Source organism: Excalfactoria chinensis, chromosome 28, assembly GCF_039878825.1.
Source record: "Excalfactoria chinensis isolate bCotChi1 chromosome 28, bCotChi1.hap2, whole genome shotgun sequence".
Lineage (NCBI taxonomy): Eukaryota > Metazoa > Chordata > Aves > Galliformes > Phasianidae > Excalfactoria > Excalfactoria chinensis.
Window position 1 is genome coordinate 385893 of NC_092852.1, and position 14117 is coordinate 400009.

At 62.4% G+C, this 14117-nt stretch overlaps 3 protein-coding genes across 5 annotated transcripts; 1 reads left to right on the top strand and 2 right to left on the bottom strand.

Moving 5' to 3' along the window:
* Nucleotides 1-4426: 4426 nt before the first annotated feature.
* Nucleotides 4427-7479, bottom strand: LOC140263325 (ADP-ribosylhydrolase ARH1-like). Of its 3 annotated transcripts, none has more exons than XM_072358196.1 (7): nt 7248-7473; nt 6571-6791; nt 6151-6249; nt 5965-6070; nt 5548-5627; nt 5273-5456; nt 4427-4851 (listed from the first exon to the last, which is right to left on the bottom strand). In XM_072358196.1, exons 1-7 carry the CDS (start codon nt 7256-7258, stop codon nt 4482-4484), a joined length of 1071 nt encoding a protein of 356 aa, XP_072214297.1. In that variant the 5' UTR covers nt 7259-7473; the 3' UTR covers nt 4427-4481. The 3 variants fall into 3 exon arrangements, with proteins under 3 accessions (XP_072214297.1, XP_072214299.1, XP_072214300.1); XM_072358198.1 differs by having other exon boundaries at nt 4435-4851; nt 5273-5355; nt 5591-5627; nt 7248-7477; XM_072358199.1 differs by lacking the exon at nt 5273-5456 and having other exon boundaries at nt 4435-4851; nt 5591-5627; nt 7248-7479.
* A 70-nt stretch (nt 7480-7549) lies between these two features.
* On the top strand, nt 7550-12576 carry MARS1 (methionyl-tRNA synthetase 1). The gene is made up of 21 exons (XM_072358183.1): nt 7550-7788; nt 7874-7964; nt 8123-8201; nt 8268-8402; nt 8495-8570; nt 8722-8882; nt 8967-9079; nt 9166-9282; nt 9368-9571; nt 9672-9873; nt 9960-10034; nt 10110-10280; nt 10399-10494; nt 10560-10677; nt 10967-11180; nt 11260-11391; nt 11497-11601; nt 11682-11865; nt 11942-12013; nt 12156-12254; nt 12336-12576. The coding sequence occupies exons 1-21, from the start codon at nt 7686-7688 to the stop codon at nt 12480-12482; spliced, it is 2694 nt and encodes an 897-aa protein (XP_072214284.1). The 5' UTR covers nt 7550-7685; the 3' UTR covers nt 12483-12576.
* A 12-nt stretch (nt 12577-12588) lies between these two features.
* Nucleotides 12589-13801, bottom strand: DDIT3 (DNA damage inducible transcript 3). The gene is made up of 3 exons (XM_072358206.1): nt 13672-13801; nt 13033-13280; nt 12589-12951 (listed from the first exon to the last, which is right to left on the bottom strand). The coding sequence occupies exons 2-3, from the start codon at nt 13156-13158 to the stop codon at nt 12601-12603; spliced, it is 477 nt and encodes a 158-aa protein (XP_072214307.1). The 5' UTR covers nt 13159-13280; nt 13672-13801; the 3' UTR covers nt 12589-12600.
* Nucleotides 13802-14117: the final 316 nt, after the last annotated feature.

Genomic DNA, 14117 nt, shown 5'->3' on the forward strand with positions numbered 1-14117 from the left:
TGGTGGGGGGCATGATAAAGGGGTTTAACATGGGTGGGGGGCATGATAAAGGGATTTAATGGGGGTGGGGGGCATGATAAACGGGTTTATTATGCGTGGGGGGCATGAAAAAAGGGTTTAATATGGGTGGGGGGCATGATAAAAGGGTTAATATGGGTGGGGGCATGATAAAGGGATTTAATGGGGGTGGGGGGCATGATAAACGGGTTTATTATGGGTGGGGGGCATGTTAAAAGGGTTTAATATGGGTAGGGGGCATGATAAAGGGTTTTAATGGGGGTGCGGGGCATGATAATGGGCTTTAATGGGGGTGGGGGGCATGATAAAGAGGTTTAACGGGGGTGGGGGGCATGATAAAGGGGTTCAACATGGGTGGGGGGGCATTATAAATAGCTTTAATGGGGGTGCGGGGCATGATAAAGGGGTTTAACATGGGTGGGGGGCATGATAAAGGGGTTTAATGAAGGTGGGGGGCATGATAAAGGGGTTTAACATGGGTGGGGGGCATGATAAAGGGGTTTAACATGGGTGGGGGGCATGATAAATAGGTTTAACATGGGTGGGGGGCATGATAAAGGGGTTCAATGGGGGCGGGGGGCATGATAAAGGGTTTTAATGGGGTTGGGGGGCATGATAAAAGGCTTTAATAGGGGTGGGGGGCATGATAAAGAGGTTTAACGGGGGTGTGGGGGCATGATAAAGGGGTTTAACATGAGTGGGGGGCATGATAAAGGGGTTTAAAATGGGTGGGGGGCATGATAAAGGGGTTTAACATGGGTGGGGGGCATGATTAAGGGGTTTAACATGGGTGGGGGACATGATAAATAGGTTTAACATGGGTGGGGGGCATGATAAAGGGGGTTCAATAAGGGTGGGGGGCATGATAAAGGGGTTTAATGGGGGTGGGGGGCATGATGAAGGGGTTTAACATGGGTGGGGGGCATGATAAACTGTTTAATGAAGGTGGGGGTCATGATAAAGGGGTTTAACATGGGTGGGGGGCATGATAAAGGGGTTTAATATGGGTGGGTGGCAAGTCTGTCAGTTCACCTTGTCTAGTTAGTGAGCCATACACTGTAGCATTAGTAGTTTTCCACCTCTCCTGACTCATTCAGTATTGCTTTTTCCAGTTCACTAACACCTAAACCAGGTATAAACCAACGCACAAATGCATGAAATCCTGTAGGTCGCTCGATTAAAGGATTTAAAATAGTGCTCTTAGTCCGTCCATAAAAAGACCTATAACGTTTCGTTTATTTCTCTGGGGAAAAGCTCCATATCAGGTACAACTCAGCCTAAAGTACATCTTCCTTGCCACCTTCTAGGTCACATTTTGTATGCATGTTCTCCGCACAGCCAATAGGCTCCTGGGAAGTTCAGAATAAATTGATTTTGAATTCGGTTGTTTGCAACAGTGAGATTATCACATCGTAAAGTCCAATTCCCATAAACAGAGTCCAGCAGGATGACGATTTTCAATGCAATGAATATAAGTACTGTTCTCCAATCGTGTATGAGCTAATGATAAAGCATGAGTTGTAAAATTACTTTTCAATATTGTTGTATTCCAAATATGACTGATAGTAGTATTGACATGGATGAAAATGCCAATCAAATTTACTCCATGTGCTACTGATCGAGGTAAGGCTGAGCAAATCCAACCATCACTTACATGTATATTCTGAGCAAATGATTGCATTATAGATACATGAGGATTACCTATCCAATAACGATAGTGTCCTAAGTTTAACCCCCATTAAACCCCTTTTCTTGCCCCCCACACCAATTAAACCCCTTTTTCTTGCCACCCCACCCATGTTAAACCCCATTTTCTTGCCCCCCCCACCCATTAACCCCTTTATCATGCCCCCCACCCATGTTAAACCCCTTTATCATGTCCCCCACCCCCATTAAAAACCCTTTATCATGCCCCCCACTCATATTAAACGCCTTTATTATGCCCCCACCCCCGTTAAACGCCTTTATCATGCCCCCCACCCATGTTAAACCCCTTTATCATGCCCCCCACCCCCGTTAAACCCCTTTATCATGCCCCCCACCCATGTTAAACCCCCTTTATCATGCCCCCCACCCACGTTAAACCCCTTTATCATGCCCCCCACACCCGTTAAACCCCTTTATCATGCCCCCCCACCCCCCATTAAACCCCTTTATCATGCCCCCCACCCATGTTAAACCTTCTTATCATGCCACCCACCCATGTTAAACCCCTTCATCATGCCCCCCACCCCCGTTAAACCCCTTCATCATGCCCCCCACCCCCGTTAAACCCCTTTATCATGCCCCCCACCCCCGTTAAACCACTTTATCAAGCCCCCCACCCGTGTTAAACCCCTTTATAATGCCCGCCACCCGTGTTAAACCCCTTTATCATGCCCCCCACCCCCGTTAAACCCCTTTATCATGCCCCCCACCCCCGTTAAACCCCTTTATCATGCCCCGCACCCCAATTAAACCCCTTTATCATGCCCCCCCACCCCAATTAAACCTTTTTTTCTTGCCATCCACCCATATTAAACCCCTTTTTCTTGCCCCCCACCCCCATTAAACCCCTTTTTCTTGCTTCCCACCCATATTAAACCCTCTTTTCTTGCTCCCCACCCCCATTAAACCCCTTTTTTTTGCCCCCACACCAACATTAAACTTTCTTTTCTTTCCCCCCTTCCCCGATAAACCCGCATGTATACACACACACATATATACACACACAGATATACACACACAGATATAGACACGCACAGATATACACACTCAGATATACACACACAGATATAGACACACAGATATAGACACGCACAGATACACTCACACAGATACATACACACAGATATACACACAGAGATATACACACAGAGATATTCAGACACAGATATATTCACACACTTATATACACAGACAAATATACACACACACATATATACACACACAGATATACACACACAGAGATACACGCACACAGATATGCACACACACATATATACACACACACAGATATACACAAACAGATACACACACACACACACACACACACAGAGCATAACAGAACAGCCCAGAACAACAGATGATTGAGGAACTTTTTATTACATGTGGTTCATTCAAGGCTTCACCTGGGACGTGTTAAGTCTCCCAAGGCAGAAGCTGGATGGTCTCCAGTCCATTCCATTTCCTAAGGTATTTATCCCCAAGCTGCCCACACTTAGTTGAGATCTTAGTTTTCAGAGCCTTGGATTCGCCTGTGCCCCTGGGAGACCTCTTAGATTCTATTCTAATGATCACAGTCTGACCCTTGGGACCTCCTGGCCTTCTTCCTCAGGGCCCCAGTCAGAACTTGAAGTTATTTCCCACGGTGTCATGAGACAGTGAGAACAACTTCACATCGCCGGGTCACCTGGTGTGGCAGAATGCAAACAATGGGGTCCAGCAGCCCATGGGATGATCCTACAGCACACAATGGGGTTCAGCAGCCAATGGGATATCCGGCAAGGTGCATTGCGGGATTTAACGTTGCAAGTGGAAGTCGCCATTTTGATCATGCGCAATAGCGTCACTTCCGGTAAGGTGGATTTCGGGATATAAGGTGGCAAGAGGAAGTCGCCATTTTGATCATGCGCAGTAGTGTCACTTTCTGCAAGGTGCATCTTGGGATATAACGTGGCAAGAGGAAGTCGCCATTTTGAACATGCGCACTAGCGTCACTTCCGGTAAGGTGGATTTCGGGATATAAGGTGGCATGAGGAAGTCGCCATTTTGATCATGCGCAGTAGCGTCACTTCCGGCAAGGTGCATTTCGGGATATTACGCGGCAAATTCCCCCCAAATGACCTTATTTTCCCCAAAACAACCCATTTTTCCCTCAAAATGTCCCATTTTTAGCCTAAATTGACCCAATTTCCCCCTAAATGAACCCATTTTCCCCCAAAATGACCCATTTTTTTCCATTTTCTCCTACTTTTCCCCCAAAATGACCCGTTTTTCCCCCTAACCCCCATGGCCCTCAGAGCCTCCCCAGTGCCCCTCACAGCCCTTCCAGAGCCCCCCCAAACCTTCCAGTGCTTATCAGCGCATCCCCGCAGCCCCCCAGGCCCCTCAGTGCTCCTCAGCCACTCCAGAGCCCCGACAACGCCGCAGTGCCGCCCAGAGCTTCGCCCAGAGCACCTCAAAGCCCCCAGAGCCACCCAAAGCCGGTCAATGCCCCTAAGAGCATCCCCAGAGCCCCCCAAGCCCCTCAGAGCCCCCCCAGAGCCACTCAGAGACTCCCAGAGCCCCCCCAGTGCCATCAAAGCATCACAGTGCTCCTCCGTGCCCCCCCAGGCTCCCGAAAGACCTTAAGAACCCCCCAAACACCCTCCAGAGCCCCCAGCGCAGGGTCGGGCGCTGAGGATGCGCAGCAACAGACGGCTACATTGTGGCACGCGTTTACTGCGGACACAGCCGCGTCCCCGATGCTGCCGAAGGGGAGCTCAGTGCCCCCAGGCCAGCGCGTGCAGGCGATGCGCCGCGTCGCAGAGGCGCTGGCGGTACTCGAGGTGGCGGTGCATCCCGGGGGGGACGCGGCTCAGCCCCCAGCGCAGCCCCCAGCAGCCGGCGGCGATGGTTCCGGTGGAGTCGTTGTCCCCGCCGTGCAGCACCGCGCGGCTGCACAGCTCCTCCCAGCTGTCCCCCGCCGCCAGCAGAGCTTCCAGGGCCACCATGGGTGCGTCGTGCCCGCTGCGCCCTGCCCACCCCCCCAGCGCCCAGCGCACGTACTCGGCGTCGCGCTCCTCCGGCGTCGGCAGAGATGGCACTCGTGGAGGACCACCCCCCTCCAGGAGACCCCGTGACTCCAGGTACCTGAGGGGACAGGGGCACAATGGAGGCAGTGGGGACACTGAGGGAGTTGGGGACATTGGGGTCAATGAGGAGAACAGAGACTCTGGTATTAGGGGACTCTGGGGACAGTGGTGGCACGGGGCTCAGTGGGGACAATATGGGGAACGGGACACAATGGGGATACGGGTCAGCAAGGACACAGGTGGCACCAGGAGCGCTGATGTCCCCACAGACACCAATAGCTGTGGGTGATATGGACGGATTCTGCCCCCACTGCCTCCATTGTCCCCTCTGCTCCCAGTGTCCCCAACCCCCCGTGCCACCATCACCCCTGTGTTGCCTACACCACCCCTACACCACCCCTACAACACCCCTACACCACCCCTACAACACCCCTACAACACCCCTACACCACCCCTACACCACCCCTGCTGCCCCTCACCGGCGCCAGCTGTCCCCGAAGAAGTCCCACGCAGCGGCATTGTCCCCCACGGCCACCCCTTCACCCTCCACGTAATCCCACGCCTGGGGCAGAACGCGCAGCAGCTCAGCACCCCACACCTCAGGGGGCTCCCCGCGCACCCCCAGCGCCCCAAACAGCGCCACGGCCAACGCACCCAGGTACCCTGTGAGGGAGTGAGGGTTGGGGGTGCATGGGGTGAGCGCCATCCCCATTTGATGGCGACCACCCCTGTCCCCCCACCCCATGGCACCCACCTGTGGGGTGGTGGTGGGTCATGCGCCCACTCTCAATGCTCACCCTAATCAGCATCGGCAGCTCCTCCGGGCGTGGGTACCTGGGGGCACGGCCCACATCCCATAATACCCTGCCTCCCATAACGTCCCCCATCCAATAATGTCCCACAGCCCACAGCATGTATCCCAGAATACTCTATAATATCCCACATAATACTTTATCATACCTCGTGATATCCCATATCCCACATCTCATAATACCCTACACCCCACATCACGTATCCTGCAGCATCCCATAGTATCCCATTATGTCCCTCATTCCATAATACCTCCCATCGCACCCCATCCCATAATACCTTATCCCACAGTGACAATGTCCCCACTGCCCCCACAGGCTCGTCCCCACCTCTGCCCCACATCTCAGTCCCGCACCCCGACCTGAGCCCTATAGCCAGGCTGCGCATGGCTGCCCCACAGCCGGTGCCGGTGGGATTGAAGGGGATGCGGTAGCCCTGGGGCTCTCCGGGGCGCAGCTGCGATGTTCCTGTGGGGCGGTAGAGGGGGGGCAGGGGGCGCTGACCCCACAGCTTCGCCCCCCAGCGCCCCACGGGGCACCACACATACCCAGGATGCTGCTGGGGCCCGGTTTGCGGCCCTCCATGTCCCCCATGGCGGCCACGTAGCGCCGTGCCAGCTCCTGCAGTAGAGCATCGCCCTCCAGCCCTGGGGGGCGGCCTCGCTCAGACCCACACGTGTGGGACCCAAAGCGCCGCCCACAGCGCCGCCTTACACGTGCGGGTCTGCCCCCCCCCAGCTCCCCACTTACGGGGCTGGGACCCCCCCAAACCACCCCCATCTATGGCTTCCCGTGCTCCTCCAGCCCCACCCCACCCTTCTGGCTCCGAAGCCCAATGAGCCCCCCCCCCATTTCCCTCCTCCTAATGCTCTGAGCTCCCCCACAGCCCCCTCCCCTCACAGGTCCTCGCCGCCCCCCCCACAGCTCTACCTGTGCTCTACGCGTCCCCCCGCCCCCCGTTGTCTCACCGCTGCTCAGCCCCTCGGCGGTGGCGAGGTGCAGCACCGTGTCGTCGCTCAGCGGCCACTCGGGGGGTCGCAGCTCGATGCTGCTCAGCCCGCCCAGTGCGCGCAGCTCCTCGTGGATGCGCGCCCCCGCGGTGCAGTACTCCCACAGCCCGGCGCGGAAGCCGAGCGCGTCCCCGGCGGCCGCCAATAGCAGCGCCGCCTCGTAGCGATCCGGGGGGGGGCTGCGGGGCAACGGGGGGGGGGGGGGGCGGTCAGAATGGGGTCGGGGTTATGGGGGGCGGGGTTATGGGGGGGGGGGTTATGGGGGGGGGGGGGTTTATGGGGGGGGGGGTTATGGGGGGGGGGGTTATGGGGGTCGGGGCTGTCGGGGGGCGCTGTGGTGTTATGGGGTCATGTGGGGGGGTGTTACGGGGTTATGGAGTCGCGTGGTTGTGGGGTCACGACGGAGGGACGGGGCGGGGGGATCCGGAGTCACGATCGTTCGGGGCTTTGAGGGGAACGGGGCGGGCTGCGGGGTGACGGGGGCAACAAGAGGTTACGGGGAGCACGGGGGGGGTTGGGCTGGGGGCGCCGTGCGGTTATGGGGAACATCGGGGGTTACGGGGACGAGTGGGGGCAGCGGGGGCCGTTATGGGGCCGGGGGGTGGGAGGCACAGCGAGGGGTCGCGGCCACTCACGGAGCTGCCATGGCGGTGACAGCCGGGATGGCCGACGGGGGGGGGCACAGCGCCAGCGGGGGGAGGGGCGCCTTAAGGGGGACCGCGCGGGGGGAAGGGCCCACAGCGCCCACGGTGCCCCACAGCGCCGCGCAGCTCCCTCAGCGCCCCACGGTGCCCCACGGCCTCACTCCCCATGCCCCATAACTCCCTACACTGCCCCACATCTGCCCCGCAGACCCCCTTGTGCCCCCCCTTGTGCCCCCCCTTGTGCCCCCCCATTACTGCCCCCCATTACTGCCCCCCATCAGTGCCCCCCGTTCCCCGCTCCTGCGACGCCGCGTCCCGCGGTGACCATGGCAACGCCGGCAGCGGCTGCGCGTTCGAAGCTCTCGCGAGAGCCTGGGCAGCTCGCCTCGCCGTCTCGCCGGTCGCTTCCGGTCGGCTCATCGCGGCGCCATGCGGCTGCGGGTGGCGGCGGGCAGCCCCGCGGCGCTGAAGGTGGTGGCGGCCGCCCGCTCCGCCGCCGCCCCGGTGCGGTTGTGCTGGGCCGAGCCCGGAGGTGAGCGGGGCCTTTCCCGGGGCCTTTCCCGGGGCCGGTCGGTCTCCGCGGTTCCCCCTCCCCTGACGGGCGCTCCGTCCCGCAGAGCCGCCGCCGTCCCCGCTGTGTCCCCCGTGGGCGCCCGCCCTGCAGCTGGAGAGCGGCGCGGTGCTCTTCTCGCCGAACGCCATCTGCCAGTCAGTCGCCCCCTCCCTCTCTCCTCCTCCTTCCTTCCCTCCCCCCCTTCCCTCCCCCCTTCCCTCCCCCCTTCCCTCCCCCCTTCCCTCTCTCCTTCCCTCCCCCCTTCCCTCTCTCCTTCCTTCTCTCCCTCCTTCTCGGTCCGTGTGTCCCGCAGGTATTTCTTCCTGCTGCGCGGCGCGCGGCCCACCGAGCTGACCACGCAGTGGCTGGAGTGGGAGGCCACCGAGCTGCAGGTGGGGGCCGGGCGGCGGGGCGGGAGCTGCCTCGTGGCCCGACCGTGACCGTCCGTCTGCCTGCAGCCCGCCGCGCTCGCGGCCCTGTACGCCCGCCTGGTGCACGGCCGGACGGGCGCGGAGGCGGCGGCGGCGCTGGGGGAAGCGCTGGGTCACATCGAGCGGAGCTTGGCGGGGAGAGGCACGTCGTACCTGGCCGGGGTGAGCGGGGCTGTGCCGTGCGGGGGGGGGGGGGGCGGCGCGGCCGGGGCCGGGGCCGGCTCGGGGCACAGCTCGGCTCCTTCGTGCCGCAGGACGCAGAGTCGGTGGCGGACGTGGTGGTGTGGGGAACGTTGTTCCCTCTGCTCCGAGATGAAGCCGTCCCTGCAGGTACGAGCCGGCTGCTGCCGCTCCTGGAAGGCTGGGAGCTGCGGGTCCTTTCTTTTTCCTAGGGGCTTTTCTGGGGGGCGGGTGGGCGTTGGCCCGGGGGTGTCCAGCATCGCCGCGCTGGCACCGGGCCGCTTTGTTCTCCCGATGACAGCTGAGCCGCTGCAGAACTGGTTCCGGAACATGACGCTCTCGGAGGCCTGCAGAAGCGCTGCCGACACCGTGCTGCTGCCGCGGCACCTGCAGCAATTCACGGCCTGCCTGCAGAAGCTGCCCCTGCCGCGCCCGCTGCTGGACGCGGCCCCAGGCTGCAAGGTGTGGGCACGGTGCTGTGCACAACCCCCTTCCCCCCCCCAGTGCTCAGCCATCCCCCCTCTGGCTCAGCCATTCCCTCTGCAGGAGGATGACGGATCGGAGCCGGCGCTGACAGAAGAGGACGTGGCAGCAGCTGCAGACGCCTGGACTCGCGGTGCTGCTGCGCTGCCCAAACCGTGGCGGCCTTCGAAACCCGTGTGAGTGCCATTGTGGGGCTGGGGGGGGGGACCCCACGGCACTCCAAGCTGCAGCAGTGTGGTCTGAAGGGCTCCGTGCCGCGCAGGTTGCCAGTGGAGGGCATGAGGAACGTGCTGATCACCAGCGCCCTGCCCTACGTCAACAATGTGCCCCATCTGGGCAACATCATCGGCTGCGTCCTCAGCGCTGACGCCTTCGCCAGGTGAGCGGCCAGGGGACGCGGTGGGTGCTGACACAGGAGCCGCCGTGCCCAGCCTGCGCCGCGTCCCGACCCACCCCACGTGCAGGTACTGCCGCCTGCGGAGCTGGAACACGCTGTACGTGTGCGGCACCGACGAGTACGGCACGGCCACCGAGACCAAAGCGGTGGAGGAGGGGCTGACACCGCGGGAGATCTGTGACAAATACCACGCTGTGCACGCCGACATCTACCGCTGGTTCGACATCTCCTTCGATTACTTCGGCCGCACCACCACCCCACAGCAGACCGTGTGAGCATCTCCGTGGGGCCCAGAGAGGAAGGGGGTGGCCCGGGGCTCTCTGGTACTGCTGCCTTGCCGTCATTTCACTCTCTTTTCTCTCGTCCCGCAGCATTTCACAGGACATCTTCCAGCGCCTGCAGGCCCGTGGCTTTGTGCTGCAGGACACGGTGCAGCAGCTGCACTGCGCCGCCTGCCAGCGCTTCCTGGCCGACCGCTTTGTGGAGGGCATCTGCCCCTTCTGCGCCTACCAGGAGGCGCGCGGCGACCAGTGTGACAAGTGTGGCAAACTCATCAACGCCGTGGAGCTGAAGGTGAGCTGAAGGGGAGCGGGGCCGTCCTGCTCTGCCTGCAGGCTGCTGTGGGGCCGGCTGCCATCCAAACCGCTCTTCTCCGACAGGCTCCTCGCTGCAAGCTGTGCGGCAGCAGCCCCACAGTGCGGCCCACCCGGCACCTCTTCCTTGACCTCCCCAAGGTGAGCGTCCCCCCATGGGGGCAGAGGGAGCAGAGCTGCCCCTGTGCTTTGCTCATTGTTCCACGCTGCCCACAGCTGGAGGAGCGGCTGCAGCCGTGGCTGGAGAACTGCTGGGCCACAGGGAACTGGACAGCCAATGCCCGCTACATCACACGCTCCTGGATCCGGGACGGGCTGCGGCCGCGCTGCATCACACGGGACCTGCAGTGGGGCACACCTGTGCCTCTTGATGGCTTCCGGGACAAGGTGGGTGCTGCCGTGGCAAGGTAGGTGCCAGTGGGGCAGCTAGGCCACGGGCTTCGGCCCTGGTCCATCCCATCCCACGTGGGGTGCACTGAGCACATCTCTCCCCCTTCCTATGCAGGTGTTCTACGTGTGGTTCGATGCTCCCATTGGATATCTGTCCATCACTGCCAACTACACAGAGCACTGGGAGCGCTGGTGGAAGAACCCGCAGCAGGTGGGGCTGGGGGTTGGGTGGCAGGGTGGGGGGTGGGGGCTCTGCTGACACCGAGTCCCTCTCAGGTGGAGCTGTACAACTTTATGGCCAAGGACAACGTGCCCTTCCACAGCGTAGTGTTCCCCTGCTCGCTGCTGGGTGCTGATGACAACTACACGCTTGTCAACCACCTCATTGCCACAGGTGCTGGGAGGGTCAGGGGCCTGGGGGGCGGCCTGGGGGATTCCCATGCTCAGAGGGATGGGGGAGGCGCACTCAGCCCCAGCTGCTGTCATGGTGGTGCTACTGCTGAGCCTGGTGTGGGGCTGTGACCAGGAGCTGTGAGTGTCCTGTGGGGGCTGTGACCATTCCGTGGGGCTGTAACCACTGTCAGGCTGTGGTGGTTCCATGGGGCTGTAGTGACTTTGGTTGTTGTGCCCACTCTATGGAGCTGTGGCTGCTCCGTGGGGCCATCCCCTGCCTCCCCCTGCAGAATACCTGAACTACGAGGACGGGAAGTTCTCCAAGAGCCGCGGCGTGGGGGTGTTTGGGGACATGGCCAAGGACACGGGCATTGCAGCCGATGTGTGGCGCTTCTACCTGCTGTACGTGCGGCCCGAGGGCCAGGACAGTGCCTTCTCCTGGGGAGATCTCATGCTGAAAAACAACTCGGAGCTGCTGAACAACCTGGGCAACTTCATCAACAGGTGGGGTGGGGTGCGGCAGGGGCCGAGCATCCGTCTCTGTGCTGCTCTCACACCCGTCTGTCTGTCCCTGTGTCCGCAGAGCCGGGATGTTTGTCTGCAAGTTCTTTGATGGTGCGGTGCCCCCCATGGTGCTGACTCCGGGTGACCACCGGCTCCTGGCTCGCGTCACCATGGAGCTGCGGCAGTACCACCAGCTGCTGGAGCGGGTCCGGTGTGTGGCTGCGGGGCTGGGCTCGGGGTGGGGGTTGGGAACACCCCAAGCAATCGCTGACCCCCTCTGTCTGTCCTTCCATCTGTCTGTCTGTCCCCCCCCCAGCATCCGTGATGCTCTGCGCTGTGTTCTCAACATTTCTCGCCACGGCAACCAGTACATCCAGGTGAACGAGCCCTGGAAGCGCATCAAGGGTGGCGAGGAGGACAGGTAGAGGGGGAGAGCACGGTGGGGTGGGGGGTGGATGTGGGGCCAGGACTTGGTGCCCATGTGGGCCTTGTGCCCCACAGGCGGCGTGCTGGCACCGTGACTGGTGTGGCAGTGAATGTGGCGGCGCTGCTGGCCGTGTTGGTGCAGCCCTACATGCCAGCAGTCGGTGCGGCCATCCAAGCACAGCTCTGCGTGCCCCCGGAGTGCTCAGTGCTCAGCCACGTCTTCACCTGCACGCTGCCGCCCGGCCATCGTGTGGGCACGGTATGGGGGGCAACGTGGGGGGCAGCTTGGGGGGGGTGGGCCTACAGTGCTCAGCCTGCTTCTCCTTTGTCCCCAGGTGAGTCCACTCTTCCAGAAGCTGGAGAGTGAGCACATTGATGCCCTCCGCAAGCGCTTTGGAGGAGGGCAGGTGAGTGGGGGCTGCTCAGCCGTGGCGCCCCTTCATCCCTCTGCCTCTTATGTTTTTCTTTGGGGGAGCCTTCCCCCAGTGCTCACCCACCTTGGCACCATCCTCCTCAGACAGCACAGACTCTCTCACTCTCCTTCCTCAGGCAAAGCCCCCCAATCCCCCTGCACAGTCAGACCCCCCCTCGGTGGCTCCCACTGACCCAAGCCGCATCCAGGAGCTGACGGAGCGGGTGGCCGAGCAGGTGAGTGTGGGGAGTAAGCAGCCCCAGCACCCCCCGCTCCCCCTCCCCAACCCCCCCAGCCCTCACCCCGCTCTGTCCCAGGGCAACTGCGTGCGGCAGCTGAAGGCGAGTGGGGCGGACAAAGCGCGCATCGACAGCGAGGTGGGCAAACTGCTGGCACTGAAGCGGGAGCTGGCGCTGGCCCAGAACAAGAGCCCTGACGGCCCCGGGGGCAAAGGGAAGAAGTAACACGACGGGCCCCGCTGACACGTGTGTAATAAACCAGAAATGCTGTACAGTGCTGCTAAAGCCGTCAGTCCGTCCGTGGGGCTGCTCCCAAGTGCCGCGGGGATTCCATCCCATCCCACTAAGCGCGGCGGAGGCTGAGGACGCGCTCGATCAGGGCTGCCCGCGCCCGCTGCACCTCCGCGCTCAGCCGTCCCACCTCGGCCCGGAGCCGCTCGTTGTGCGCACTCAGCTGCCGCAGCCGCTGCTCGCTCTGCTGCTCCCCCCCTGCACGCTTCCGCTTTGACCCGCGCCCCACAGGCCGCCCCTCTGCCTGCCCGGGGGGGCTCGCGGGGGCCTGGGGGGGCTCCGGCACGGTGCTCACCGCACTGTCCGTGCCCAGGAGCTGCAGCAGCTCCGTGCTCAGCGCCTCGTCCAGCTCGCAGCACGCAGGGCCCGCAGCTGCTCCCCACAGCGGGGCCGGCTCTTCTTCCTGCGGGGACACGCGGGGGAAGCGGTGACGGGGCTCCGTCCGTCCGCTGTCCGTTCCTGGGGGGAGCCCCGTGCTGCTCACCTGCTGTGCCCCCCCAGGGGTGGGGGGCTCGAGGGGCTCCGCCGCCATCAGCAGCTCCTGCAGCTCCTGCAGCTCCAGGAACCACGCGGGCAGCTCGTCGGGGGGCGGCTCCCCGGCGGCCGCCATTGGTGATGGGGACACCCGGGGGTGTTGAGACGCAGCGATGTGGGAGAGAAGCAGAAAAGGGGCTGCGCCCCCCGCGGCTCTCACGTGTGCTGCCCTACGAGGGCGCTCTTCCTTCTGGATGCCTGCGGGGCAACAATGGGGTCCGCACGCGCCGGGCAGGTCCCCCCCCGCGGCACAGAGCAGGGGGCCCAGAGAACACAAGAGCCCCCGAGGGGTCCCCCCGCCCCGCAGACCGTCCTCCCTCAACACGCCCTCCCGGGAGCCCCCCCACCCGATCCCACCCCTTTGGAGCCCCTCCCCCTCAGAAACGCGCTCCGGAAGCTCCCCCGGGAGCCCCCGCCCCGGAACCCACCACGGAGCCCCCCTCCCCCCCCCAGCACCGCACAACAGTCCAGGCCCCGGGACCCGCCTGCAGGAGGCCCGCAGCCCTGAGGAGCCCCCGCCAAGGGGAATCCCACCAAGGGGAGTCCCAACAAGGGGAATCCCCCTGTGACCCCCCGCCCCCCCCCGTACCTTCCTGCCCGGTCCCGGCTCCCCGCAGCCCGGCCCCGCCCGCTGCGCTCCGTTCATCCTCAGCCGCCTCATTCTCCGCCGTTCAGCCGCTCTGCGCCGCCCCCTTCCGCCGCGAGCCCCTTTTATAACCCCCGCGTGACGCGAAGCTGCGTCATCTGCGGCCAATCAGCGCCCCGCCGCGCAGTGACGTCACGGAGCAGTGAGCCAACGAGAGCGGAGGGGCGGGGCGAACGACAGGGTGATGCAAGGGTCGGAAAGCGCGAGCCGCCGTGCCGCCAGGGGGCGCTGTCCCGGCGGAGCCCAAACGGCGCCTCGCACCTCGGTGCTCCGCGGGGCGGGGTCGCTCCGTCTGTGTCTCCGTGCGCGGTCGGTGGGCGCAGCTCCGCCCCGCAGCCCCGAACCGCCCCCAGCCCCGCACGAAAAGCCCCCCGACCCCCCACGGCGCG

Coding starts and splice junctions, on each gene's coding strand:
- DDIT3 (XM_072358206.1), bottom strand. CDS start 13,158: ATGGCGGCCGCCGGGGAGCCGCCCCCCGACGAGCTGCCCGCGTGGTTC. Junction 12,952..13,032: donor CCCCTGGGGGGGCACAGCAG/GTGAGCAGCACG, acceptor GTGTCCCCGCAG/GAAGAAGAGCCGGCCCCGCT.
- MARS1 (XM_072358183.1), top strand. CDS start 7,686: ATGCGGCTGCGGGTGGCGGCGGGCAGCCCCGCGGCGCTGAAGGTGGTG. Junction 11,181..11,259: donor CTGGGCAACTTCATCAACAG/GTGGGGTGGGGT, acceptor CTGTGTCCGCAG/AGCCGGGATGTTTGTCTGCA. Junction 11,602..11,681: donor AAGGGTGGCGAGGAGGACAG/GTAGAGGGGGAG, acceptor TGTGCCCCACAG/GCGGCGTGCTGGCACCGTGA.
- LOC140263325 (XM_072358196.1), bottom strand. Junction 6,250..6,570: donor CGCCGAGGGGCTGAGCAGCG/GTGAGACAACGG, acceptor GCCGCCCCCCAG/GGCTGGAGGGCGATGCTCTA. Junction 5,628..5,964: donor AGCCTGGCTATAGGGCTCAG/GTCGGGGTGCGG, acceptor CCGTGCCCCCAG/GTACCCACGCCCGGAGGAGC.